Source organism: Archocentrus centrarchus, unplaced genomic scaffold (genome assembly GCF_007364275.1).
Source record: "Archocentrus centrarchus isolate MPI-CPG fArcCen1 unplaced genomic scaffold, fArcCen1 scaffold_55_ctg1, whole genome shotgun sequence".
In the NCBI taxonomy this organism is placed as follows: Eukaryota; Metazoa; Chordata; class Actinopteri; order Cichliformes; family Cichlidae; genus Archocentrus; species Archocentrus centrarchus.
Genome location: NW_022060277.1, coordinates 1,333,249 through 1,360,947, shown reverse-complemented (window position 1 = coordinate 1,360,947; position 27,699 = coordinate 1,333,249). Strand labels below are relative to the sequence as shown.

General features: G+C 44.7%; 1 protein-coding gene across 2 annotated transcripts in view; it reads left to right on the top strand.

Annotated features, from left to right (window-relative positions):
- vps8 (VPS8 subunit of CORVET complex) overlaps window positions 1-27,055 on the top strand; it is a 93,005-nt gene extending 65,950 nt beyond the window's left edge. For both annotated transcript variants that reach the window (XM_030725438.1, XM_030725437.1), the window contains 11 exons: window positions 346-490; window positions 1,750-1,839; window positions 3,056-3,232; window positions 3,325-3,406; window positions 15,907-15,989; window positions 18,657-18,737; window positions 19,321-19,490; window positions 21,520-21,688; window positions 24,266-24,319; window positions 24,693-24,773; window positions 26,541-27,055. In XM_030725438.1, coding sequence (XP_030581298.1) covers window positions 346-490; window positions 1,750-1,839; window positions 3,056-3,232; window positions 3,325-3,406; window positions 15,907-15,989; window positions 18,657-18,737; window positions 19,321-19,490; window positions 21,520-21,688; window positions 24,266-24,319; window positions 24,693-24,773; window positions 26,541-26,660 — 1,252 coding nt within the window. In that variant the 3' untranslated portion in view covers window positions 26,661-27,055. The remainder of the gene's footprint in view (window positions 1-345; window positions 491-1,749; window positions 1,840-3,055; window positions 3,233-3,324; window positions 3,407-15,906; window positions 15,990-18,656; window positions 18,738-19,320; window positions 19,491-21,519; window positions 21,689-24,265; window positions 24,320-24,692; window positions 24,774-26,540) is intronic.
- The last annotated feature ends 644 nt before the right edge of the window (window positions 27,056-27,699 follow it).

Genomic DNA, 27,699 nt, shown 5'->3' with positions numbered 1-27,699 from the left:
ATATAATGTGCAGTGTCTCCAATGCCTGTAAATAAAAACTATTATAAGGATTCTGAGCTTTGCTCGTGCTTTTGAATGCACTGCTATTATTTTGAACACAACTGTAAATGCGCTGCAGGTGAGTGTGTGGTCACATAAATTGGCAGGCATGTGGATGTTTGCACAGACCTTTGTGTGGACCCTCGCGCTCACGCTCTGATAACAAAAATGACATCACTCGGACCTGAGCAGACCCGAGCAAAGCCGCAGGCACAGAATATATAATCAAGGCTTTACTTTTGCACTTCCTCCTGTCCTCCCTGCATGATCCTCCTCTTCCTCATCATGTTGCATTGCTCTGCTCAGGGAAGGCCTTCCTTCAGGAGCCATCCTGCCTCTGGAAGGTGACCTCCACGAGCTTCTGCTGGATTTACTGTGCCGCTTTGCCCCAGACCAGCTCCTGAGCTTTCTCCACACCTCCCAGCACTACAGACTGGAGGAAGCAATACAAGTAATATTATAACTCTACAAAAGCTGTACAACTGTACAAAAGCTAAATAACAGAACCAAGTTATTGCATTAAGAGCTGCACTTTATTTAATGTGGTAGGAGTAATCTTGTGCCTGTGGGTAGAACATGGTGTACATAGCTGTGATGCAGAGGGGGTGGTATGTGTGTCTTCTTCAACCTCTAGCAGAGACCTGGGAGTTTGAGGGTCCTGTGCAGTCTCAGCTGTTCAGGACAGAGACGTCTGCTGGAGCCACTCTCTCAGTTTGGGGGTCACTGCCCTGAATCTAATTTCTCCATCTGTCTTCAGCTGCCTGAAGCACTCTTGGAGCTCATCTCAGGGGCCATCTTGCCGATATATTCATGGAGTGTTTCAGAGTCCCGGCTCTGACACTCACTCAGTGCCCTTCTTGTTATTGCTTGTATGGCTGTTGCATTGTGTTATATAGTGCCAAGCACGCCTCTGTCTGTGGGTACCGAGTTGGAGGCTTTCTTATAATTATTCCAAATGCTGCTCAGGTTGCTCTGTGTGGTCTTGGAGTCCAGTAGCTGGTGCTGTGACCCTCCTCTGAGCTTTCCTTATGTGTTTCCTTATGTGAATTTGGATGGAACTGTAGACTACTGTACCTGCTGTGTGAAGCTGGGGGGGTGGAATATGTTAGGTGGCTAAGTTTGGTTTAATGTTGGTTTACTGTTGGCTGCCTTTTTCAGTTACAGATATTTGCCCTGACACACTGTAGTAAATCCAGTGTAGTTGTTACAGTAACAGAATCTGTAATTCTGCAGGACCTAAATTCCTTTCACATCACAGAGTCATAAATTACGAATACGGCACACAAATAATCCAAAAGTTGCAATTCTGTCATTATGTCATGAATATGATGCCATACAAACATGCAGGAAAAAAGCTTTTGCCTTCTAAGAGACAGCAGTTACTGGGACACTTGCAAACAATACAAAGTATCCGATGCTGGGATGTTCCAAGCTTCCTGTCATAGTTCTTATGTGGATCTCTTCAGTCACTGAAACGGTTCTGAAGCCTGAGGTGGGAGCATCCTAACTGCAAACCTCATGAAGAGCAGAGTCAGAGCAGCAGAGTGAAGAGCAAAGCAGCATGCTGGAGTCTTCAGTCCACAGTGAACAGCTTCCTTTTGCCTCTGGATTGTTCAATAGAGGGATTGCTTTTGTGATCGGTAGCTCACAGGATTATGTAGGAAACCCAAGCTGGTGGGCGCCTTTAAACGTTGTATATTTGATCTCTAGATAACAGAGAAGCACCGCTGCAATGACGCTACAGCCTACTTACTGGAGAAGAAAGGAGATGTTCAAGGAGCATTTGCTGTTTTATTAGAGGTAACAACATCACACCCAAATACTAATCATTTATTTGATTTGTTCCAGTTTCATTTATATCGCATCGGTTCACCTCAAGGTGTCTGATATTGTAAGGCAAAGGCCCTGCATTATTAGAAATCTAACTTTCTACCAAAGGCTCTATACTGCAGTGACCATAATGATATACATGCACGCTCACTGGCCACTTTGTTAGAGATGCCTTGCTGGGTCTCAGGTTGGACCCCAGAACTGTGAGGAAACATCCTCAGAGATTTTGTTTCACCACAACCTAAAGCAGCTGTGCTGGACTGAGGTCAGTGAGCTCACTGCCACGTCTGAGGCCATCTGAGCTTTGTGACATTATCCTGCTGGAAGCAGCCATCAGGAGAAGTGGGTACATTAAAGGATGGACATGGTCAGCAGCAACGCTCAGGTGGGCTGTGGTATTTAAATAATGCTTAGTCAGTATTAAGGTCAGGATGGATCGATGTTTTCATGTTTGTGGTGGATTCTGACCCCACCGTCCGAATGCTGCAGCAGAAATTTAGACTCATCAGTTTGGAGCTGAAGGAGCAGCACCAGGCTTCTGCTGCTGTAGCCCATCTGCTTCAAGAGCCGGCATGTTGTGTGTTCAGACACACAAACCTTACACATGGTTGGTTTTAACAAGCCGCTGCTGCCTTCCTATCAGCTCACAGCAGCCTGGCCTTTGTCCTCTGACCTCTGGCATCAACAAAGCATCTTTGCTCAGAGAATTGCTGCTTACTGAATGCGTTGTCTTTGTAGGTCTATTATGGGTAAACCCTGCAGTGTGGGAAGAGCCCAGTAGACGAGCAGTTTCTAAGATAGACCAGCCCATCTGGCACCAATACCATGTTCAGAGCCAGTTATATGGCCTTTCTTTGCCATCGTGATGCTCGTTCTGAACTTCAGTAGGTCATCGTCACCATGTCTATGTGCCTAAATCCCTGAGTTGCTGCCATGTGATTGGCTGATTGGATATTCCCATTAAAAGCTGATGAACAGGTGTCCTTAACAAAGTGACCGGTGAGTGTAAATAGGTACTCATATAGGTTTATTTGATTGTTTATTCTTGTGTGAATAAGTAAAAAGTTGTGAGGTAAAAGTATAAACTCAACATATTTACACACTTAAAATAAAATGATTGTACTTTTCACTGCTGCTGTTTCATGCATGTAGTTATTGTTACCAAATGCTTTTTTACTCTGTGGAGACACTGAAGGAAAAACTGTGTGTCCTCACTGCTGAGAGGGACGGAGGAGGCGAGGAACAGGACGCTGACGGGGCCAGAATCACTGAATCAGCACTTATGAAATTAAAGGAGTCGGTGAATGACATAACTGTCTTCTGTCATCGAAGTTGTCAGGGCCTCAACCAGCAACAAAGAGAGGTATGCTCAGTGTGTGTGTGTGTGTGTGTGTGTGTGTGTTTGCAGCTGAGGATTCACATTACAAGTCATTCATTCATTTCTGTTTCTCACAGGTTCTGTGGTTTCCACTTTTGGACACAATGATGGCGTCTCAGAAACAAGTGAAAGGGCTCGATGCTAAACACACCTCTGAGGGTAAACACACAATCGTTAGCATGCATCACCACACACCTAAACAAAGATGTCAGTTTAGTTCTCTATGCAGCAACACTGTGGCACTTACTTGTTGTTCATTTCTCTGCTGAAATATTTTCAGAGTGATCGTGCTGAAGGGAATCCTGGTTGTCAGTAGCTTTCAGCAGTGGAGCTCAGAGTCAGCTGCTCTGTCTGTGACTCACTGTAGCAACAATAGAATAGAATAGAATAGAATGCCTTTATTGTCATTATACAGGATGTACAATGAGATTGGAGGGCCACTCCTGTTCAGTGCCATGTAACAGAAAATCAAACTCTCTAAATGAAAATAAAAATATTACAAAAATATTATAATCTAGTATAATCAATATGATCAAGAGATATACAGAAAATAAACAATGTGTAAAATATACAAAAAATAGAATGTATAAAAATATATACATACATACCTACATTGGTGCATCTGTACATTGTAAGAAAGTAAATGCGTGTATACATATAATAATGAAGATGATGAATTATTGCACTTGGTGAATGAATATTGCACTAGTGAATGAATACTGGATATAACACAATATAGGAATGTTAGATATTGTTCAGTATGAATAATCTAATATTGCACAGAGATGTGGGTGTTGCACAGTTACAGTGGGTGAGTGTGTGAGTTCAGGGTGGTGATTGCTCTGGCGAAGAAACTGTTCTTGAGTCTGTTTGTTCTGGCTTTGATGCACCTGTAGCGCCTGCCAGAGGGCAGCAGGTCAAACAGGTCAAAGCCAGGGTGTGAGCTGTCCTTGATGATGTTCCTGGCTCTGCTGATGCAGCGGGAGGTGTAGATGTCCATCAGGGAGGGGAGAGGGCAGCCAACGATTCTTTGTGCTGTCTTGACTACCCTCTGAAGCCTGACCCTGTCTGCCTCAGTGCAGCTGCCGTACCATACTGTGATACAGTACGTCAGCAGGCTCTCAATGGATGAGCGGTAGAAGGTCAGCAGCAGGTTTGAGTCCAAGTTGTTCTTCCTGAGGACCCTCAGGAAGTGAAGTCGCTGCTGAGCCTTCTTGATAACAGCTGTGATGTTATCTGACCAAGAGAGATCAGCAGAGATGAGGACACCAAGAAACCTGAAGGTGTGGACCCTCTCCACACGCTCGCCGTTGATGTAGAGGGGAGCTGGGTCAGTCCTGTGCTTCCTGAAGTCGATGATGATCTCTTTGGTTTTCATGGTGTTCAGTACCAGGTTGTTCTCTGAACACCAGGCTGTCAACTTCAGGACCTCCTCTCTGTAAGCTGCCTCATCTCCCTTTGAGATGAGTCCGACCACTGTGGTGTCGTCAGCAAATTTGACGATGAGGTTGTTATTGTGGGCCGGACTGCAGTCATGGGTGTAGAGGCAGTACAGGAGGGGGCTCAGCACACAGCCCTGTGGGGAGCCAGTGCTCAGGGTGCGGGTGGAGGAGAGATGGGGGCCAAGTCTCACAGTCTGGGGCCGGTTGGTTAAGAAGTCCTTGATCCAGGAACATGTGAGAGGGGGGAGGCCCAGGGTGTGCAGTTTGGTGGTGAGAATGTCCGGGATGATTGTGTTGAACGCTGAGCTGTAATCCACAAAGAGCATGCGAGCGTAGCTCTGCTGCTGCTCCAAGTGGCTCAACACAGAGTGGAGAGCTACAGTGATGGCGTCCTCTGTGGATCTGTTTGCACGATATGCAAACTGATGGGTGTCGAAAGTGGGGGGCAGATGGTCTTTGATGTGCTGGAGAACCAGCCTCTCAAAGCACTTCATTATTACCGGTGTGAGGGCCACAGGGCGGTAATCATTTAGGCTGGTGACAGATGACCTTTTGGGCACGGGGATGATTGTGGCTGTTTTTAGGCAGGGGGGGATGACTGCTTGGGCCAGGGAGAGGTTGAAAATCCTGGTGAGAATCAGTGCCCACCAGCTCACCCTCTGTCACAAACTGTCACTGCCTGATGACTTTCTGTGTTTGATGAACTGGAAACTCTGAGACTGAACAAGTGAAACCAAAAACAATCTGAGAGAACACTGAATGTCAGTCCACTGAAACTTTATTATTGGTGCTCCTGTTAAGGTACCCTTGGACCACAGTGGTGGCATAAGTATTGGGACACCTGAGTAAACGGTGACTGAACTGGTTCTTATAGAGCAGTTTTTTCTCTAGCTGAGCAGTCAGTGTTTTTGAGTGCTCCTGAGCCACAGACACGCTCTGATTGGTGCACTGGGGGCAGCTCGAGGTTCACCATCTTGCCCAAGGATACTTGGACATGCAGACTTGAGGATCCAGAGTGATCCACTGAGTGGTGGTTAACCCACTCTACCTCCTGAGCCGCAGCCGCCCCAAAGATAAAAATGCTAGTGCTACTTTTTAGAGTACTGTATTTAAAAATGACCTGATAAAGGCAAGATATGGAATTCTGATTTGCCCCTGATGCATCCTTTGGAGGGTGAGTGTGGGAAGGTGCTTTTCTGAGTGGGTGAATGAGGCTTGCAGTGAAAATGTGCTTTGAGTGCTGAAATAAAGCAGAAAAGTACTATTCCACAGGGGATATGGGGAAAAACATTTCTGATGGCTCGTTCCAGACAGACGTTCTTCACTGAACTGCTGGAATAAATTGAACTGAATCAGTTTTTTCCTGGAACATCTTTCCCGTCTGCTCTGGGATACAAGCCTGAGCCGCATGCTCACATTTCCAGAGAGAACATCGTGTGCTGTTGCAGATGTCTTTACCACCCATGGGTTCTCCTCAGTAATAATTGCAGACAGACAGGAAGTCCACATGAGTGTGATAGTCTGTTGGTGTGACACAGGATGCTTGTGTAATGCTTACCAGATGCAAAGGTGAACAGACTGAGGGTGGGTATTCTCTTTAGGTATCCTTTGGGTTCAGACACCTCACCAGTATCACTACTACTATTGGGGTGGCTGTAGCTCAGGAAGTAGAGCAGGTCATCTATTAATCATAAGGTTGCTGGTTTGATTCCTGGCTGCTCCAGTCTGCATGCCACCCTGAGTTGCTCTCCGATGTGTTCATGTGACCTGTGGATGTTAGATGTTAGTGTTTGTGTGAATGGGTGACTGAGGCTGAAAATGTGCTTTGAGTGCTCAAGTAGAAAAGCCTTCTATGAGAACCGGTCCAGGGGATGGCCTCAGTGTTTTTATTCCTCTGCACAGCCTTGGGACTGGAAGCCAGTCAAATTCACATACCAGTTTGTGTTTCCAGTTAGTATTCCTTCTGTTGCTCTGAAAGCTAACATAAATTTGCCATGGATATCCAGTGATCTAAAGTTTCCTTAAACAGGGTGGAGACACGCGCACAGCAGGTTTCACAGCAGGTTGGAGCATACATGGACTAACTCATGTTCTTTGGGGTTCTGGTGTAGCCACAGTTCCACTGTTCAGTGGATACAGTGCCATATGTTACCTGAGGAACAGCACCTCTATTGTTTCTCATGGTTCTGTTCGTGTTACTCACTCAGTCTCAGCCAGTGTTGGTGTTCCAGCGCTGTTTCATCCAGCAGTGTTTCATCCAGCGCTGTTTCATCCAGCGCTGTTTCATCCAGCAGTGTTTCATCCAGCGCTGTTTCATCCAGCTCTGTTTCATCCAGCTCTGTTTCATCCAGCAGTGTATCATCCAGCGCTGTTTCATCCAGCTCTGTTTCATCCAGCAGTGTTTCATCCAGCGCTGTTTCATCCAGCTCTGTTTCATCCAGCTCTGTTTCATCCAGCAGTGTTTCATCCAGCGCTGTTTCATCCAGCTCTGTTTCATCCAGCACTGTTTCATCCAGCAGTGTTTCATCAGCAGTGTTTCATCCAGCAGTGTTTCATCCAGCGCTGTTTCATCCAGCACTGTTTCATCCAGCGCTGTTTCATCCAGCTCTGTTTCATCCAGCGCTGTTTCATCCAGCTCTGTTTCATCCAGCAGTGTTTCATCCAGCACTGCTTCATCCAGCAGTGTTTCATCCAGCGCTGTTTCATCCAGCTCTGTTTCATCCAGCCCTGTTTCATCCAGCCCTGTTTCATCCAGCACTGCTTCATCCAGCAGTGTTTCATCCAGCCCTGTTTCATCCAGCCCTGTTTCATCCAGCACTGTTTCATCCAGCCCTGTTTCATCCAGCCCTGTTTCATCCAGCAGTGTTTCATCCAGCATTGTTTCATCCAGCACTGCTTCATCCAGCGCTGTTTCATCCAGCGCTGTTTCATCCAGCGCTGTTTCATCCAGCGCTGTTTCATCCAGCTCTGTTTCATCCAGCACTGCTTCATCCAGCAGTGTTTCATCCAGCCCTGTTTCATCCAGCACTGCTTCATCCAGCGCTGTTTCATCCAGCACTGTTTCACCCAGCACTGCTTCATCCAGCAGTGTTTCATCCAGCCCTGTTTCATCCAGCGCTGCTTCATCCAGCGCTGTTTCATCCAGCGCTGGTTCATCCAGCGCTGTTTCATCCAGCAGTGTTTCATCCAGCGCTGTTTCATCCAGCGCTGTTTCATCCAGCACTGCTTCATCCAGCAGTGTTTCATCCAGCGCTGTTTCATCCAGCGCTGTTTCATCCAACTCTGTTTCATCCAGCGCTGTTTCATCCAGCTGTGTTTCATCCAGCTCTGTTTCATCCAGCGCTGTTTCATCCAGCTCTGTTTCATCCAGCACTGCTTCATCCAGCACTGTTTCATCCAGCACTGTTTCATCCAGCTCTGTTTCATCCAGCAGTGTTTCATCCAGCACTGCTTCATCCAGCTCTGTTTCATCCAGCAGTGTTTCATCCAGCACTGTTTCATCCAGCACTGTTTCATCCAGCAGTGTTTCATCCAGCACTGCTTCATCCAGCAGTGTTTCATCCAGCACTGTTTCATCCAGCTCTGTTTCATCCAGCAGTGTTTCATCCAGCAGTGTTTCATCCAGCACTGTTTCATCCAGCGCTGCTTCATCCAGCAGTGTTTTATCCAGCGCTGTTTCATCCAGCGCTGTTTCATCCAGCAGTGTTTCATCCAGCTCTGTTTCATCCAGCAGTGTTTCATCCAGCCCTGTTTCATCCAGCACTGCTTCATCCAGCGCTGTTTCATCCAGCTCTGTTTCATCCAGCACTGCTTCATCCAGCAGTGTTTCATCCAGCTCTGTTTCATCCAGCAGTGTTTCATCCAGCCTTGTTTCATCCAGCACTGCTTCATCCAGCGCTGTGTCATCCAGCGCTGTTTCATCCAGCTCTGTTTCATCCAGCACTGCTTCATCCAGCAGTGTTTCATCCAGCGCTGTTTCATCCAGCAGTGTTTCATCCAGCCCTGTTTCATCCAGCACTGCTTCATCCAGCAGCGTTTCATCCAGCAGCGTTTCATCCAGCAGTGTTTCATCCAGCCCTGTTTCATCCAGCACTGCTTCATCCAGCGCTGTTTCATCCAGCGCTGTTTCATCCAGCACTGTTTCATCCAGCAGTGTTTCATCCAGCCCTGTTTCATCCAGCAGTGTTTCATCCAGCACTGCTTCATCCAGCTCTGTTTCATCCAGCTCTGTTTCATCCAGCACTGTTTCATCCAGCGCTTTCATCCAGCCCTGTTTCATCCAGCAGTGTTTCATCCAGCAGTGTTTCATCCAGCGCTGTTTCATCCAGCGCTGTTTCATCCAGCAGTGTTTCATCCAGCACTGTTTCATCCAGCGCTGTTTCATCCAGCGCTGTTTCATCCAGCACTGCTTCATCCAGCAGTGTTTCATCCAGCACTGTTTCATCCAGCACTGTTTCATCCAGCTCTGTTTCATCCAGCACTGTTTCATCCAGCTCTGTTTCATCCAGCGCTGTTTCATCCAGCTCTGTTTCATCCAGCTGTGTTTCCATCCAGCACTGTTTCATCCAGCTCTGTTTCATCCAGCAGTGTTTCATCCAGCTCTGTTTCATCCAGCAGTGTTTCATCCAGCGCTGTTTCATCCAGCTCTGTTTCATCCAGCTCTGTTTCATCCAGCAGTGTTTCATCCAGCTCTGTTTCATCCAGCAGTGTTTCATCCAGCAGTGTTTCATCCAGCGCTGTTTCATCCAGCGCTGTTTCATCCAGCAGTGTTTCATCCAGCACTGTTTCATCCAGCGCTGTTTCATCCAGCGCTGTTTCATCCAGCACTGCTTCATCCAGCAGTGTTTCATCCAGCACTGTTTCATCCAGCTCTGTTTCATCCAGCACTGTTTCATCCAGCTCTGTTTCATCCAGCGCTGTTTCATCCAGCTCTGTTTCATCCAGCAGTGTTTCATCCAGCACTGTTTCATCCAGCTCTGTTTCATCCAGCAGTGTTTCATCCAGCTCTGTTTCATCCAGCTGTGTTTCATCCAGCAGTGTTTCATCCAGCGCTGTTTCATCCAGCTCTGTTTCATCCAGCTCTGTTTCATCCAGCAGTGTTTCATCCAGCTCTGTTTCATCCAGCAGTGTTTCATCCAGCAGTGTTTCATCCAGCGCTGTTTCATCCAGCTCTGTTTCATCCAGCACTGCTTCATCCAGCAGTGTTTCATCCAGCACTGTTTCATCCAGCTCTGTTTCATCCAGCACTGTTTCATCCAGCACTGCTTCATCCAGCTCTGTTTCATCCAGCAGTGTTTCATCCAGCACTGTTTCATCCAGCTCTGTTTCATCCAGCAGTGTTTCATCCAGCACTGCTTCATCCAGCAGTGTTTCATCCAGCGCTGTTTCATCCAGCGCTGTTTCATCCAGCACTGCTTCATCCAGCAGTGTTTCATCCAGCGCTGTTTCATCCAGCAGTGTTTCATCCAGCACTGCTTCATCCAGCACTGTTTCATCCAGCTCTGTTTCATCCAGCAGTGTTTCATCCAGCACTGCTTCATCCAGCAGTGTTTCATCCAGCGCTGTTTCATCCAGCGCTGTTTCATCCAGCAGTGTTTCATCCAGCACTGTTTCATCCAGCACTGTTTCATCCAGCTCTGCTTCATCCAACACTGTTTCATCCAGCTCTGTTTCATCCAGCAGTGTTTCATCCAACACTGTTTCATCCAGCTCTGCTCCCAGTGTGGATGAAGCAGATGCAGTCTGTGAGGAAATAAATAACAGTCCATGACTGCTACGTTTATTCAGAGTGTGTGTGTGTGTCTGTGTGTGTCTGTGCGTGTGTGTGCGTGTGTGTGTCCTTGTTTTTAATGCAGTATACTCACATTTACAAGTTACAGCACATCCATCTTTTCTGTCACTTTGGTGTCAGTTTTGCTGAATGCAGTTTTCCTTTCATACGATGACTGCAGTCAGGTTTCAGTGTCTCTCTGACAGTGTAATGCTTGTTCAGCATGATCCAGGCTTTCTGCTAGAGGACTGATTGTCGTGATCACCACATCATCAACACATTTCAATCAGAATCAGAATCTTTGCTGATTGTAAGCTGGAACTAAAAATCTATATTCCTCAACAATTCAATTCAATTCAATTCAATTCAATTTTATTTATATAGCGCCAAATCACAACAAACTGTCGCCTCAAGGCGCTTTGTATTGTGGGTAAAGACCCTACAATAATACAGAGAAAACCCAACAGTCAAAACGACCCCCTATGAGCAGCACTTGGCGACAGTGGAAAGGAAAAACTCCCTTTTAACAGGAAGAAACCTCCAGCAGAACCAGGCTCAGGGAGGGGGGGTCATCTGCTGAGACCGGTTGGGCTGAGGGGAGAGAAAGACATGCTGTGGAAGAGAGCCAGAGATTAATATCAATTAATGATTAAATGCAGAGTGGAGTATAAACAAAGTAAATAAGTGAATGAGAAACAGTGCATTATGTGAACCCCCCAGCAGACTAGGCCTATAGCAGCATAACTAAGGGATGGTTCAGGGTCACCTGATCCAGCCCTAACTATAAGCTTTATCATAAAGGAAAGTTTTAAGCCTAATCTTAAAAATAGAGAGGGTGTCTGTCTCCCGAATCCAAGCTGGAAGCTGGTTCCACAGAAGAGGCGCCTGAAAGCTGAAGGCTCTGCCTCCCATTCTACTCTTAAGTATCCTAGGAACCACAAGTAAGCCAGCAGTCTGAGAGCGAAGTGCTCTGCTGGGGTGATATGGTACTATGAGGTCTTTGAGATAAGATGGTGCCTGATTGTTCAAGACCTTGTATGTGAGGAGAAGAATTTTAAATTCTATTCTAGATTTAACAGGGAGCCAATGAAGAGAAGCCAATATGGGAGAAATCTGCTCTCTCTTTCTAGTCCCTGTCAGTACTCTAGCTGCAGCATTTTGGATCAGCTGAAGGCTTTTCAGGGAGCTTTTAGGACAGCCTGATAATAGTGAATTACAATAATCCACCCTAGAAGTAATAAATGCATGAATTAGCTTTTCAGCATCACTCTGAGAAAGGATGTTTCTAATTTTAGAAATATTGCGCAAATGCAAAAAAGCGGTCCTACATATTTGTTTAATATGTGCATTGAAGGACATATCCTGGTCAAAAATGACTCCAAGATTTCTCACAGTGCCACTGGAGGCCAAAGTAATGCCATCCAGAGTAAGTATCTGGTTAGACACCATGTTTCTAAGATTTGTGGGGCCGAGAACAAGAATTTCAGTTTTATCTGAATTTAGAAGCAGGAAATTAGAGGTCATCCAGGCCTTAATGTCTTTAAGACATTCCTGCAGTTTAACTAATTGATGTGTGTCATCTGGCTTCATTGATAGGTAAAGCTGAGTATCATCTGCATAACAATGAAAATTGATGCAGTGCTTTCTAATAATACTGCCTAAGGGAAGCATGTATAATGTAAATAAAATTGGTCCTAGCACAGAACCCTGTGGAACTCCATAATTAACCTTAGTGTGTGAAGAAGACTCCCCATTTACATGAACAAATTGGAGTCTATGAGATAAATACGATTCAAACCACTGCAGTGCAGTACCTTTAATACCTATAGCAAGCTCTAATCTCTGTAATAAAATGTTATGGTCAACAGTATCAAAAGCTGCACTGAGGTCCAACAGGACAAGAACAGAGATGAGTCCACTGTCAGAGGCTCTAAGAAGATCATTTGTAACCTTCACTAATGCTGTTTCTGTACTGTGATGAATTCTGAAACCTGACTGAAACTCTTCAAATAAACCGTTCCTCTGCAGATGATCAGTTAGCTGTTTTACAACTACTCTTTCAAGAATCTTTGAGAGAAAAGGAAGGTTGGAGATTGGCCTATAATTAGCTAAGACAGCTGGGTCAAGTGATGGCTTTTTAAGCAGAGGGTTAATTACAGCCACCTTGAAGGTCTGTGGTACATAGCCAACTAATAAAGACTGATTGATCATTTTTAAGATTGAAGCATCAATAATTGGAAAGACTTCTTTGAACAGTCTAGTAGGAATGGGATCTAACAAACATGTTGCTGGTTTGGAGGAAGTAACTATTGAAGTTAACTCTGAAAGATCAACTGGAACGAAAGAGTCTAAACAAATACCAGCAGTGCTGAAAGCAGCCGAACATGAAGAATAATCTTTGAGATGGTTATGAATAATTTTTTCTCGAATGTCTAAAATTTTATTTGTAAAGAAATCCATGAAGTCACTACTAGTTAACGTGAAAGGAATACTCGGCTCTACAGAGCTCTGACTCTTTGTCAGCCTGGCTACAGTGCTGAAAACAAACCTGGGGTTGTTCTTATTTTCTTCAATTAATGATGAATAGTAAGATGTCCTAGCTTTACGGAGGGCTTTTTTATAGAGCAACAAACTCTTTTTCCAGGCTAAATGAGCATCTTCTAATTTAGTGAGACGCCATTCCCTCTCCAGCTTTCGGGTTATCTGCTTTAAGCTGTGCGTTTGTGAATTATACCACGGAGTCAGGCACTTCTGATTTGAAGCTTTCCTTTTCAGAGGAGCCACAGTATCCAAAGTTATACGCAGTGAGGATGTAAAACTATTGACGAGATAATCGACCTCACTGGGAGCAGAGTTTAGGTAGCTGCTCTGTACTGTGTTGGCACTGAAGAGCATAACAATGAAGGAATTAGATCCTTAAACTTAGTTACAGCACTTTCAGAAAGACTTCTACTGTAATAAAACTTATTCCCCACTGCTGTGTAATCCATTAAAGTAAATGTAAATGTTACTAAGAAATGATCAGACAGGAGGGGGCTTTCAGGGAATACTGTTAAGTCTTCAGTTTCTATGCCATATGTCAGGATAAGATCCAGAGTATGATTAAAGTGGTGGGTGGGCTCCTTTACATTTTGAGAGAAGCCAATTGAATCTAACAATAGATTAAATGCAGTGTTGAGGCTGTCATTCTCAGCATCTACATGGATGTTAAAATCACCCACTATAATTATTTTATCTGAACTGAGCACTAAATCAGATAAAAAGTCTGAGAAATCAGACAGAAACTCTGAGTAGGGACCAGGTGGACGATAGATAATAACAAATAAAACAGGTTTTTGATTTTCCCAATTAGGATGGACAAGACTAAGAGTCAGGCTTTCAAAAGAATGAAAACTTTGTCTGGGTCTCTGATTAATTAATAAGCTGGAATTGAAGATTGCAGCTAATCCTCCTCCTCGACCTGTGCTTCGAGCATTCTGACAGTTACTGTGACTCGGGGGTGTTGATTCATTTAAACTAACATATTCATCCTGCTGTAACCAGGTTTCTGTAAGGCAGAATAAATCAATACATTGATCAATTATTAAATCATTTACTAATAGGGACTTGGAAGAGAGAGACCTAATGTTTAACAATCCACATTTAATTGTTTTATTCTTTGGTGCAGTTGATGAAGCTGTATTATTTATTGTTTTTGAATTTTTATGCTTAAATAGCTTTTTGCTGATTTTAGCTTTGGTGTTTGGTGGTCTGGGAGCAGGCACCGACTCTATGGGGATGGGGTTTTGGGGGGATGGCAGGAGGAGAGAAGCTGCAGAGAGGCGTGTAAGACTGCAGCTCTGCTTCCTGGTCTCAACCCTGGGTAGTCAGTTTTTAGGAGGGTTAATAAATTTGGCCAGATTTCTAGAAATGAGAGCTGCTCCATCCAAAGTGGGATGGATGCCGTCTCTCCTAACAAGACCAGGTTTTCCCCAGAAACTTTGCCAATTATCTATGAAGCCCACGTCATTTTTTGGACACCACTCAGACAGCCAGCGATTCAAGGAGAACATGCGGCTAAACATGTGGCTCCTGGTCTGATTGGGGAGGGGCCCAGAGAAAACTACAGAGTCCGACATCGTTTTTGCAAAGTTACACACCGAGTCAATATTAATTTTAGTGACCTCCGATTGGCGTAACCGGGTGTCATTACTGCCGACGTGAATAACGATCTTACCAAATCTACGATTAGCCTTAGCCAGCAGTTTCAAATTTCCATGAATGTCGCCTGCTCTGGCCCCTGGAAGACATTTGACTATGGTCGCCGGTGTCTCTAGCTTCACGTTTCTCAAAACAGAGTCACCAATAACCAGAGTTTGTTCCTCGGCGGGTGTGGCGCCGAGCGGAGAAAAACGGTTAGAGACGTGAACAGGTTGGTGGTGTACCCGGGGCTTCTGCTTAGGACTACGCTTCCTCCTCACCGTCACCCAGCTGGCCTGTTTTCCCTGCTGCTCGGGATCTGCTGGGGGGGAGCTAACGGCGGCTAAGCTACCATGGTCCGCACCCGCTACAGGGGCCTGGCTAGATGTAGGATTTTCCAGGGTGCGGAGCCGAGTCTCCAGTTCAGAAAGCCTGGCCTCCAGAGCTACAAACAGACTACATTTATTACAAGTACCGTTACTGCTTAAGGAGGCCGAGGAGTAACTAAACATGTGACACCCAGAGCAGGAAAGTGCAGGAGAGACAGGAGAAGAAGCCATGCTGGTAGTGAGTCGGCTAAGAGCTAAGCTACTAGCTGAGCTAAGCTAGCGAATTTCTAAAAACAAATAAAGTGAGTAATGTGAATACAGGTGATTCAGCAAAGAGTATGCTATTTAAAGTAGGTGAAGATTACACTAAAATATGTTATTATCCAGATAAATCTAGTTATACAGATATAACAGCTAACAGACAGCAAAACACTGTGCTCCGAAACAGGAACAGGAAGTGATACAATACCGCAGTGAGAGCCAACACCAAGTGTGGTTCTCAAAACAGTCTTATTCAAATCTGTCCCGACTCTCTAGTTCCCAAGAATGCTTCTTTTAAGCTCTCCCATATCCTCATCATACAGAACTTAATGTAAATAACTACTTACATTTCACCACTGTTGAAGGATGACTAATATATACAGCTGTACACAGAGCTTCCTGTACGTTTTGGACACTTGAAGTGAAAAAGCTGAGCAGACTAATTTTGTGACTGGATTTGAAGACATGAAATTTGACTGGGGCGTTTGGCTTCACCTGCAGAAGTACCTTAGAACAGAGTTTGTGCTGAAGAGCCTGAGAGCAGTGATTTTATTGCTCATTCTGTAAAAAGGAGTGAAACATTTATCCAGGTAGAGAGAAAGTTTGTTTTTAAGCTCACGTTCTGGCTGATTGTGGTGCTAATGTATCTTTAATATCTCGTGTCTTTAAATGTCGTAGTGCTGAAGGAGCTCACCATGAAGGTTCTCAACGCTATGAGCAGCTTTATTCCTCTGCCTGCCATCATTCAACAAATACTGCAGGTGTGTATACAGTCCATCCATCTGCACACACACATGCACACACACACACACACACACACGCATGCACACACACTCACTATTGCGCAGAATTTTTTCACCCCATCCCTGTGCACAAGTCTTGAGCCTCCACTCATTTCTTTATAAAAATTGGGAAACAGATGCAGTGATTTATTGAAATGTGCAAACATACAAACATTTAAAGTCTCCAGCACAGCCTGAACTCTGTTGGGCAGCATTCCTGTCATTTCTTTCAGCAGTCTTCAGGAATCGTTCTGCAGGCTTCATTCAAAGCTCCTCTTTGGATGTTTCTGCCTTTTCGTTCTGCTCTCTGTCAGAATACACACTGTTAAACATTGTTGAGGTCCGTCCTCTGAGGCTGATCCGTGACTCTGTTTTCTGTCCAGGTCATGCCAGTCAGACACTTTGAACACTGCACGGTGGATCAAAATCTGACCGTACTTTTCTACAACACCTCCAACACACTGGCTGAAATTTGGCCTCACACTGTCACAGAGCCTCCACAGTGTTTTACAGATGTCTGTGGACACTGCTGCACCTCCTGATATCCTCCATACATTTTGATGATGATTTGAACCAACATTTTCTAATTTGGATCACATCATTCAATTCAATTCAATTCAATTTTATTTATATAGCGCCAAATCACAACAAACTGTCGCCTCAAGGCGCTTTGTATTGTGGGTAAAGACCCTACAATAATACAGAGAATCATCATCAGACTTGTTCAGCCTTTCCTCCCCGTTTCCCTCCCTGACAAACAGCTTCCTGACAGCTATTCTTCCCAACAGCTGTCAGGAAGCTTTCAGGAATTTTCCTGAAACCGAGACGGTTTCTGATGAGTGATCAGTGAACAGTAGAAGGATCAGCTGAAGGTCCAGATGATCTCTCAGGTCCTCTGTCAGGTCCCCCCCACCCCTATTTCTTAAGAACCTGACTTTCAGATACTTTCCATCTGCCACAGAGCGTCTTTTGTCCTCCACTTGACCAGTTTCTTCACATTTTTAGGGACCTACTGCAGTCCATACAGAGAGATGCTGTTTTCAGCCAATAACTCCTTATTATACTAAATCACAAATCTATGCTAGATATTTTTTGTAGATTTAACTAAAGAAATCAGAACAAATGTGTTTTTGTGACAGGCTGCTTAGTAACAAAGTGCCTAAAGAAACAATTTCTAATGATTTATTTGCCCTTTCTTATGCTTGTAAATGATTCATAGGTCAGTGTGAAGTCGCTTAACAAACAAACAGCATTCCTCTGGTACAGATCAGGTAGAAGGACTGCACTGAAAAGGAGTGAAAACACATCCAAAGAAAACCTCTGAAAGACTTTGAAAGCCTGGAGAACAGCAAAGAAATCACGGCTGAAAACACCTGCAGATGTAGTTGGTGCTCCCTTTGCTTCTGTGTACGTGTTTCATGGTCTGTGAATTGTGATGCTCATGAGCTGCTGCATCACTGAAGTCCTGGTTTTCCACTGCAGTCAAGTCAAATTCAGTCATGCTTAGTTGTTGTTTTGTATCAATATCAGTTATATATCAGTTTGCAGTGATTACCCTTGATTTCCTCATGAGGTCCAGTACCACCCCCAATAAAGCTCTGAAAGCACAGAGCATCTTTCTTCTGCTTCATCACTTTAATTAAATGAATGTGTCAGAAAAATGCTTTTGATGATGTTTTCCACATTTAAATGATGTTAACAGTGAGTTTAATCCAAGGTTCCGGTTAGTCACAGCTGACTGTACTGGGAGAGGTTTGCTCTGTTGTTTATTGTTGTTTTATTCATTTTTCTTATTGAAAAGTAACAGCAGTTACACATAGCAGTTAATTACTGTCTGTGTCTAAATCCAGAGTTGTCTGAAGTGTGTCTAACGTGTTGTATAAGTGCTTTGAGTGCTCAGATAGAGGAGAAAAGTGTTAGTCCATTAAAGTCTTTCTGTCTGCCTCACAGAGCACAAAATACTGCAAACACTGTTTACATCAGTTAACCAACATTATTACACCCCCACCCCAATAAAAAAAAGGTGTTGGGGGGTTTTGGTATTACATCCTGTTTCCTATCAGTGATAAAATGCACCTCATCAACAAATTAAAAGTTAGATGGCAACATGTGGCGTTTGGTTGCTGAGGAGCAGGTGAAAGCTGTGGGAGTGAAAAACAGATGGAGATATTGGTAACAAGTTCTGTTGTGCTTGCAGTGTGTAGAGTGTGTAGAGAGTGTGTAGTGTGGTCATGGAGAAGGCAGATGCTGCCAGAAAGCCACTAAAGACAGACTCACAAAAACAGCCAATTATACCTGGACTCCACATATGCAAAAAATACAATCATATCTCCAAAGCTGTCAGATTCATCGGATATTTGGTGCTCAGCTGTGGAGGGCCAAGAACACCATCTGGATCCGACCCAGGTTCTGGATTTGCAGGCTACTTGAATTTAACATGGGAAAGTCCATTTAATGCATACTTTGTCCACATCTCAGCTGAGCTGACTCTATCAGTCCGATCACTCGATTCCTCCCGCCCAACAAAGAGTGACACGTCTGTGAGACGACCAGCGTTCAGATCAGCTGAAATGTGCCGGCACCTCTTCCTGTTTCCTGTTATCATGCACTCACAGCTTCCTGTTTGTGCCTGCTTCTGTTTGTTAGGATCCAGTCTATGGGAAAGGCAAGCTCGCAGAGATTCAAGGCCTCATTCTGGGCATGCTGGACACATTTAACTATGAACAGGTGAGTGAGTGAGTGAGTGTGTGTGTGTGTGTGTGTGTGTGTGTGTGTGTGTGTGTGTGTGTGTGTGTGTGTGTGTGTGTGTGAGCACCATTTTGAGGTTCAAACTGTCTGATGGAGACAAAAGTCTGATTGGGGGGTAGATTTGTAGTGGTTGAGATGGGGGTAAGGAGATATTCATACAATAGTTATATGATCTCGAGCCCAGACACAGAATAATAGTGTAACTAATGATTGTTGGCCATGAGCAAAAAATTAAAAAGATCAATATCCACATCTTATGGCTTGAATGAATAGATATGTTCTATTTGAAGCATTTTTAACATAGTTAAAATGTTTTTCTCTATGATTGGAAGTGGTGGGTGGTAATTCTAGACATCCTGAAGAAACACATGGTAGTAACAACAAAACCAGTACCTGGAAGTCTTCCTTACTTCTGGACAGGTTCTGCCAGTCATAATTGTAAACAGCTCATTTTCTAGTCTCTCAGAGTCCTGATATTTTTAAATGGTGTAATCATGGACATCATTTTACTCTTTGATGTCATGTAAATACAGACATAATGTTTTAAAAAAATCTCCTTCAGACTTTACTTGAAACAACCACCAACCTGTTGAACCATGACCTCCACTGGTCCCTGGCTCACCTGCGTGCTGCCGTCACGAGGGGACTTCACCCACGACAAGACTGCTGTAACATCTGCCTCCAACAGTACAAGAGGAGGCAGGATTCAGCTGAGGAGATCATTGTTTTCAGGTAACACACACATGCACACACACACACACACACACACTGGGTATATTTGATAGAAATCTGAGACACATTAAAGCAGCCACATTTGAAGTTTTTGGTAAGTTATTGTAGGGTCTGTACCTTACATTATGAGGTGACTGTTGTGATTTGGCGCCATATGAATAAAACTGAATTGAATTGAATCCCTGATAGTTGGAGAACACCCTCATGTCCCCCTTTCTTAAAGATGGGGACCCTTACCCTGGTCTACCAATCCAGTGGCACCGCCCCAGATCTCCACGCGATGTTTCAGAGGCATGTCAACCAAGACAGACCTACAACATCCAGAGCCTTCAGGAACTCAGGGTGAATCTCATCCACCCCAGGGGCCCTGCCATCAAGAGGCTGTTTAACCACCTCAGTGACCTCACCCCCAGTGATGGGCGAGTCATCCCCCTCGTCCCCCAGACTCTGCTTCCACTACAGAAGGTGTGTCAGTGGGATTCAGGAGGTCCTCGAAGTATTCCTTCCACCTCCTGACTATAGCCTCACTTGAAGCCAGCAGCGTCCCACCTGCACTATAGGCCGTGTGAGTAGAGCACTGCTTTCCCCTCCAGAGTCATGTGACAGTTTGCCAGAACCGCTTCGAGGCGTTTGAAAGACTTTTTCCATGAACTCCTCCCACACCTGAGTTTTTGCTTCAGCCACCACCATAGCCGTGCTACGCTTGGCCTGCCGGTACCCGTCAGCTGCCTCCAGAGTCCCACAGGCTAACCAAGCCCAATAGGACTCCTTCAGCTTGATGGCTCCCTTCACCTCTGGGGTCCACCATCTGTTTCAGGAATTACCACCACAACAGGCACCAACCACCTTGCAGTCCTCAGCCTCCCTCGGAATGCTGTTGAAGTTCTGCCGGAGGGGGGAGTTGAAGATTTCGTGGACTGAGGACTCTTCCAGGCGTTCCCAGCGCACCCTCACAATATGTTTAGGTGCACCAGGTCTGTCCAGCATCCTCCCCCGCCACCTGATCCAACTCAGCACCAGGTGGTGATCAGTTGACAGGTCAACTCCTCTCTTCACCTGAGTGTTCAGAACATACAGCTGCAGATCCGATGATACGATTACAAAATCGATCATTGACCTGCGACCTAGGGTGTCCTGGTGCTACGTGCACTTATGGACATCCTTGTGTGGTTTGCACTGATGTCCACCACTCAGGTTCAGATCAGGCAGGCCATTCCCCCCAATCATGGCCCTCCAAGTCTTGCTGTTGTTGCCCACCTTAGCGTTGAAGTCTCCTAGTAGGATGATGGAGTCGCCGGAATGAGTATCCTCGAGTACCCCAATCAGAGACTCCAAGAAGGCTGGGTTCATATGACACATAAGTCGCATCAAGGCGCTTTGTATTGTGGGTAAAGACCCTACAATAATACAGAGAAAACCCCACCGTCAAAACGACCCCCTATGAGCAGCACTTGGTGACAGTGGGAAGGAAAAACTCCCTTTAACAGGAAGAAACCTCCATCAGAACCAGGCTCAGGGAGGGGGGGTCATCTGCTGTGAGGGGGGAAGGAGAAGAAAAAACAAGAGATCAATAATTAGATCTGTCTTCATCAATAGCTAATTAATTAGAATAACCTACTGTTTAAGTGCCTTGGTACACACACACACCTCTGCACAAACCACCTGATGCTAAAAGCCCACCAGCCCTGTGAGATATCTCAAAAAGGTGAACACAGCCATGATCCAGACTGGAATACTTTGAGCACACAATAAATACACTGAGTAGAATGATAACACTGAACATGACAGCTCACTCAGCAAACCCCCCACACTAGGCTTCACATGTAGGCAACACGCCATCTTTTTTCCAGTTTAGCTTCTTTTTCAGCGTCTTCCTTTGGGCAGTAACAGGGTTGTTAGGAGGATGCTTTAACTGCAGCTTGTAGCCAAAAGCAGTTGATACAGCTGACAATTGTGGCCCAATGTTTTCTTGCTCTTATTAAAAAAAAGGACATATTTCATTAATATGAATGTGTTTGTGTCTTGCCAGCTGTGGTCACCTGTACCACTTGCAGTGCCTGCAGCAAAAGGACTGTGTGGGGGGCTTTGCTTCAGAGCTGCAACGGCAGTGGAGGTGCTACAAATGTTCATCCAGCCATGGAGGAAGGGGCGGGTCCTCCACTGAAGCAAAAAGATGCCGCAGCACATCGCTGGCACAGGTGTGTGTGTGTGTGTGTGTGTGTGTGTTGGGGGGGGCTCTTTTCCAGACAGACTGTGTCTGCTCCCAAACCACCAAAATAATAATAGTGAAGCTGCAAGGAGCAGAGGTAGTGGAAGTGGACAAGTTTAAATACCTGGGAGTGACGGACAGTGCACAAGAAAGGTGAAAAAGACAGGCAGGGTGGATCAGGTGGGGATGAGTGTCAGGGGTGATTTGTGACAGAGTGAAAGGTAGTGAGACCTGCTGTGATGGATGGATGGAGTCAGTGACCTAAAGACAGGAGGCCGAGCTGAAGACGCTCAGATCTTCTTTGGGAGTGAGCAGGATGGACAAGATTAGAAATGAGTCAATCAGAGGCCAGTCGGTTTGGAGATGACGTTAGAGAGGTGAGGCTGAGATAGAGGTGCCAGGCAGGAGGAAAAGAATAACTTTATTGATCCCAAAGGGAAACTCATAGAAAGGAGGAAGCCCTCAGAGAAGAGTCATAGATGTAGTTAAAGAGGACCTGCTGAGGGTTGGTGTGACAGAGGAGGATGCTGGGATAGGGTGAGATGGAGGCAGAGGATCCTCTGCGGTGACCTCTAAAGGGAGCAGCCAAAAGAAGAATTAGAAGTCCTAATGTGTAATATGTTCCTTAGACCTGGCAGAGGGTCTCTCTCTTTTTACCCTGACTGTATGTAGTGTACAGGGAGGTATTCTCGGCTCAGACTAAAATGGGAATGGATCAGGACCCAAAGCATACTGTGAAACAAGACCAAGAATTTTGAAAGGAAAAGAAATATTCTTCAGTGGCCAAGTCACCCGATCTCAACACAACAGACAATGCTTTTCATTCATTCTGCAGCCGCCTCCTCCAGCTCTATGTGTGGGACCCTGATCCCACACTGGCCTCGAGACATAATCTCTCCAGCATGTTCTGGGTCTGCCCCAGTTGGACATTCTCCAAACACCTCTCCTTGGAGGCATTCTGGTCAAATGCTCGAACTATGAAGCAGTGATGACTGTACACCGAGTTCCTCCTGAGTGAACTCCTTTCTCTGAGGGACAGTCCAGACACCCTTTGGAGGAAGCTCATTCCTGCCACTTGTGTCTGTGATTTTGCTTCCCACAGCTTGTGGGGAAGAGCCTGGAGAATTGATAACTTTGCTTTAATGCTCAGATCTTTCTTCACCATGATGGACCATCACTGCAGAAAGCGCTCCAATCCAGCTGTTAGTTTCACCCCTTCTGTCCCTCCCTGGTAAACCAGACCCCGAGATATTTGGTCCTCCACTTTGGGCAGCAAGTTATTCCCAGTCCAGAGTGGGCACACCACCTTTGACCTGAGAGGTGCTTATTCTCATCCCTGCTGTCTCACATCTCTGAGGCACACCGCCCCAGTGTGAGCTGGAGCCTGATGAAGCCAAGAGAACCACATCATCTGTGTGTCATCTAGAAATTGTGTTCATAAAAAGCCTTGGAGTCCACCCCCCACTGGGGGCAGGTCTGACTCACTGATGGCAAAGCAAACCAAGCTCTTACCAAAAAGGCCTGCAGCTGAGTTTTTGGCACAGTCACAGGCGCGCTCTGCGTGGCCTCCTGAGTCCTACAGGCCTGCCAAGATCACTAGGAGTTTTTGCTTGCACACACATACCAACTTCTTTGAAAACAAGATTGTATTTATGATAATGTGTTTTTTATCAATGCTCAGCCATATTCTCATTCTCATATTAGTGCTTGTTTTGTTATTTTTAGCTTTGGTGAATCGGTTTTAATGGGATGTTCAGGACCACATCTGTAGAAGTGCTCTGCTGCTACTAAACTAGGATCAGATTAAAACTCAAAGTTAATGCAATTGAAATGAAAACAATGTCCCATCTAATAGGAGCTAAGAGATTTGTCATGAAAAGAACTGTATAAATGGAAATGGTTGCTTTGTTTGACATAATCAAATATTTGATGATCTTTGGTGCAGGAGTGATGCAGGTACTGTTTTCAATGTGACTAGAAGGATATTTTCCATGTTTGTGGGAAAATTGTATTTTTGTTCTTAAACTTGTTTTTGAGCTTCCTCACAGTTGAAATATATAAAATTGTACAGTTGGACGTTAATTTTTAGTGTCCTTGGAAACTTTACGTCAGAAAGTATGTTTTTGGGTTCGGTTTGCTGGGAGACCAGTCCTGAACCAGTTTTCACTTATTTGTTCTTTTATTGTTTTCACTTTAATATTTTTTACTTATATTCTTGGATCAGTCAACATTGGTCATCACCTGGCATCATCATATTGTCAGTACACTATACTGCCAACAGTGTTCACTCGCCTGCTTTAACACATGTGACCCATTCTTTCACTGATGTCTGTAGAAGCAGTCTGCATGCACAGGTGCTGGTTTATACACCTGTGGAAGGGACTGAACACCTGGATTCAGTGATGTCAATGGCTGAGTGAACACTGTTGGCAGTATGGTGTATCTCTCCTTAACAGAAAGGACTTCACCCTGTTCATGCTGCTTTGAATTAGTCACATACTGATTTGAGTCCAAGGATGAAGAGTGTCTCTCAGGGCTAACATAGCTGTTCTCCTCTCTGCCACAGACTCATGTTACATCAGTACACAATGACACAGCAGCAGTGGCTCACAGGAAGAAGGTAAGTTTTGATCAGATCCAGGTGGTGGGATGGAGGTCTGCAGTTTTAGGCTCTGCAGGAATTGTTTGTGCTCAAATGTTAAATTTAGTGTGTAATTCCTGTTTAATACATCTGAGCAGTAATTTTGAAATCATGGGATGATCAGTGTACAAACTCATGTGCACCAGTCTCATGTAGATGCTACCCAGGCTCTCTCTTTCTGTAAGATGAAGATGCAGTATGTAGTTTAATATCAACAATGACATAAATCTCATCAACCAAATATAAGCCTAATCCAGCTACTAATTTGTAGCAGTGCTGCTTTCTGTCTGATTTGTTGCATTTTTATAGCATATGTAGCAAATGACATCCTAATATTTGTGCTGTGACTCAGGTGTTTGCTGAGGCAACATTGGACCTTCAGCAGGAACAGTCCTGGGATCAGATCCGCTGCTTATACCGAGGACCATCCAGGGTATTAAACTGAGCAACATCTACACATTTTAATCCGTACATTACAGATTTCACTGATGGGAAATATGAGGCAGGGCTGGGATGTTTTTACTGCAGACATAGAAAAGCACAGTGTGTAAAACAAAACACATACAGCACAGATAGATATGAAAACAATAAAGAATCTATTTACTGACAGGGGAGTTTGTGTGCGCGCATGTGTGCATTCATGAAATGTCAAACAATTAATATGTGATTTAAGTGCAGACTTTCAGCTTTAATTCAAGAGCTTATCAGAAGTATTGCATTAACTAATTATAGTTATTTTTAAACAAAGCTACATTAATTGGACTGACTGACGAGCAGTTTGTTGGCCAGTTGAACCGGCTCATTATATCATAAATGATTCCCAGTGTTGAAGGTGGCTTTGGTAGATGGGCTTAATTGTCACTGCCCCTCTCCATAAGGCTCCAAGCTCTGTTACCACAGCCAGCAGGAAGCTCTTCCTGCCATGTCCTCAAAGACCTTCAGAGTCTTCACTCATTTCATTCAGACTGATTGAGCTGGAAGTTCACAACATCCCATCTCTGCTGTAAACAGCCGAGTTCTCCAAACTTCCTCCTCTTTGTTCCTGTGCTGCTTCATAGCCTTCCAGCCCACATCACATTTCCAGGTTGCTGGTTTTCCTTCCTTTTCAGGAGCCCACATGATGACCTCTGGTCTAAGTAAAATGTTGTTCCACTCCCACCTGGTTGGTTGTTGTCAGACAGTTCCTGTTCTCCTGTCCTAGATTAGCCTTACCTGTTGTAATGGGCAGGTGTCCCTGCTCTTCTGTATGTTCTGCATCACTGTGCTTGATGCTGTCGTCTGCTTTGGTTGAGCCTGTGCTGCTTTTGTTAGTTTGTGTCCAGCTTTGCTGCAGCCTCTGTGAATCTCTTCTGTTTGATGTTGTCTGCTCTTGATGAGGTCATCAGCTGCATTGTTGATGTTTTATTTAATGGTGAATTGTGCATATTCTTTTTTTGCTAACTTTATTTTTTGCTGTCAAAGATGCCATCAACAGGCTGAGCAACCAAAATATGTATCATAACAGAAACTTCAGGGGGTCAAATCAGGAATCTGGTCCATTCTTTAAAATAAGGAGTAAGGAATAAAATAAGGAACGTGCTGCTCGGTTCAACAACACCAAATGGAAGATCCAAGAAGGAATTCTTTCCTTGATTAAGAAAACCTCCCTCTGAGCATCTGGCCAAGTCAGGAACACTTCCAAGAAGGTCGACTTGTCACAATGAGAGTCTACAACCCAGAGAAGTGTAGATGTAGGCATCTCCCTGACCCGGAGTGGGACCTCCATCCTTTTCTGGCTGTGGACCACGGGCTCAGACTTGGAGGTGCAGATTCTCGTCCCAGCTGCTTCACACTTGGCTGCAAACCACTCAGGCCCCCACCTGATGAAGCCACATAACCCACATTTTCTGTGAAGAGTACAGACCTGATCCAGAAACACTCCACCACCTGGACATTCAGTCCATAAAGGTTGTTACCAAAATCAGTAACAAGGTGGAGTCCCACTCCCACCGTGAACTGCTGTGACAGTGCACAGGCACCAGGTTGGGGAGGGTGGGGAGAGAGGCCAGAGATGCTGAGTCACGGTTACAGTAAAAAGATCTCGACTTCAGTGGATGCCATTCTGATCAGACTCAGGAGGTTTAGCAGGACCTTGATTTGCTCTCTTCAGTGTGTGTGACCTTTTTAATTGTCATGTTTTTTCCTTTTCTCTCTCTTCCAGCTGTCCATCCTTTCAGAAGTCTCTCACTGCCATGAGAAACCAGGATTTTTGTTCTCAGCCCAGCCAGCAGCAGAGAGTTTCCAGCTGAAACTGTCTCCTCCGCCTCTCGTTGAGGAATAGCATCACAGCGGGTTGAGGATAAGATTTTGTGTTTTGTCAGGACCAAAGTTGTGTGATTGGTTGATAAGAGAGGATCTTGCTTTATTCCCACTTCATTCTTCCTCTGAGCTGTTGTATCATAGCTGTTCACAGCTTTGTTACTACATTTTATAACTTTTTCAAACTGTTTATTTAAAAGTGTTCTGAGAGGAGCTCCATAAAAATCTGAATCCTGCTGCCTCTGTGTTTGTGGCCTCTTCACCTGAACACTCACAGGAAGCTGCTGTTTGCTCTCTGTGCAGGTTTGATGCAGCGCTCTGAGACTTCCTAAAAAGGCTTTGATTACACCTTGTAAATAATTCTGTCTGCTTCACTTACTGCTGGTTGGTTGTTAGTTCAGGTGAGCCCCTCATTTTTAAAAATCTCGCCTCTCTTCATGTGAATACGATGGAAACGAGCTTAAATATGACTAAAAATATTTTGCCTAATTTTGGTCACTTTGCCTAAAAATAACCTTAAATGTTATTTCTGCTGTAGTTATGCTTCTACTTCACTCACTCAGACTGACACCACATTATGATCAGCATCTGTAGCTCCTGAGCCAGGCTAATTCAATAAATTCAGTGAATCATGTCTTTGTCTGTGTATGTTTATTTTAGAGCCTGCTGTGCTATAACAGAGAGCACACACATACATGCAGAGCAGCAAAATTGAACTTTCATATCTATGAAAATCTAATTTCTCATCAGTGTCATCATGTAATTTTGATACTGCATCATTATTTGGTGTTTTTTGTTTGTTGCCCACACAGAGTGGTTTTAGAGGGAGGGACTCTAAAACTAAGACTCCTTTAAAACCAAGTGTGTGATTTGTGAAACCTTTATCTGATTTGTGAAACTTCAATAAAGGCACATTTCAGCACCTTTTTTGCATCTGGATCACACTAGAACTGCTCCAGCTCCAAAACTACAACACCTACACACAAATCAGATAAAGGTTTCACAAATCACACACTTGGTTTTAAATACTCTGCTATTAGTGCAGAATAATCTAGTCCAGG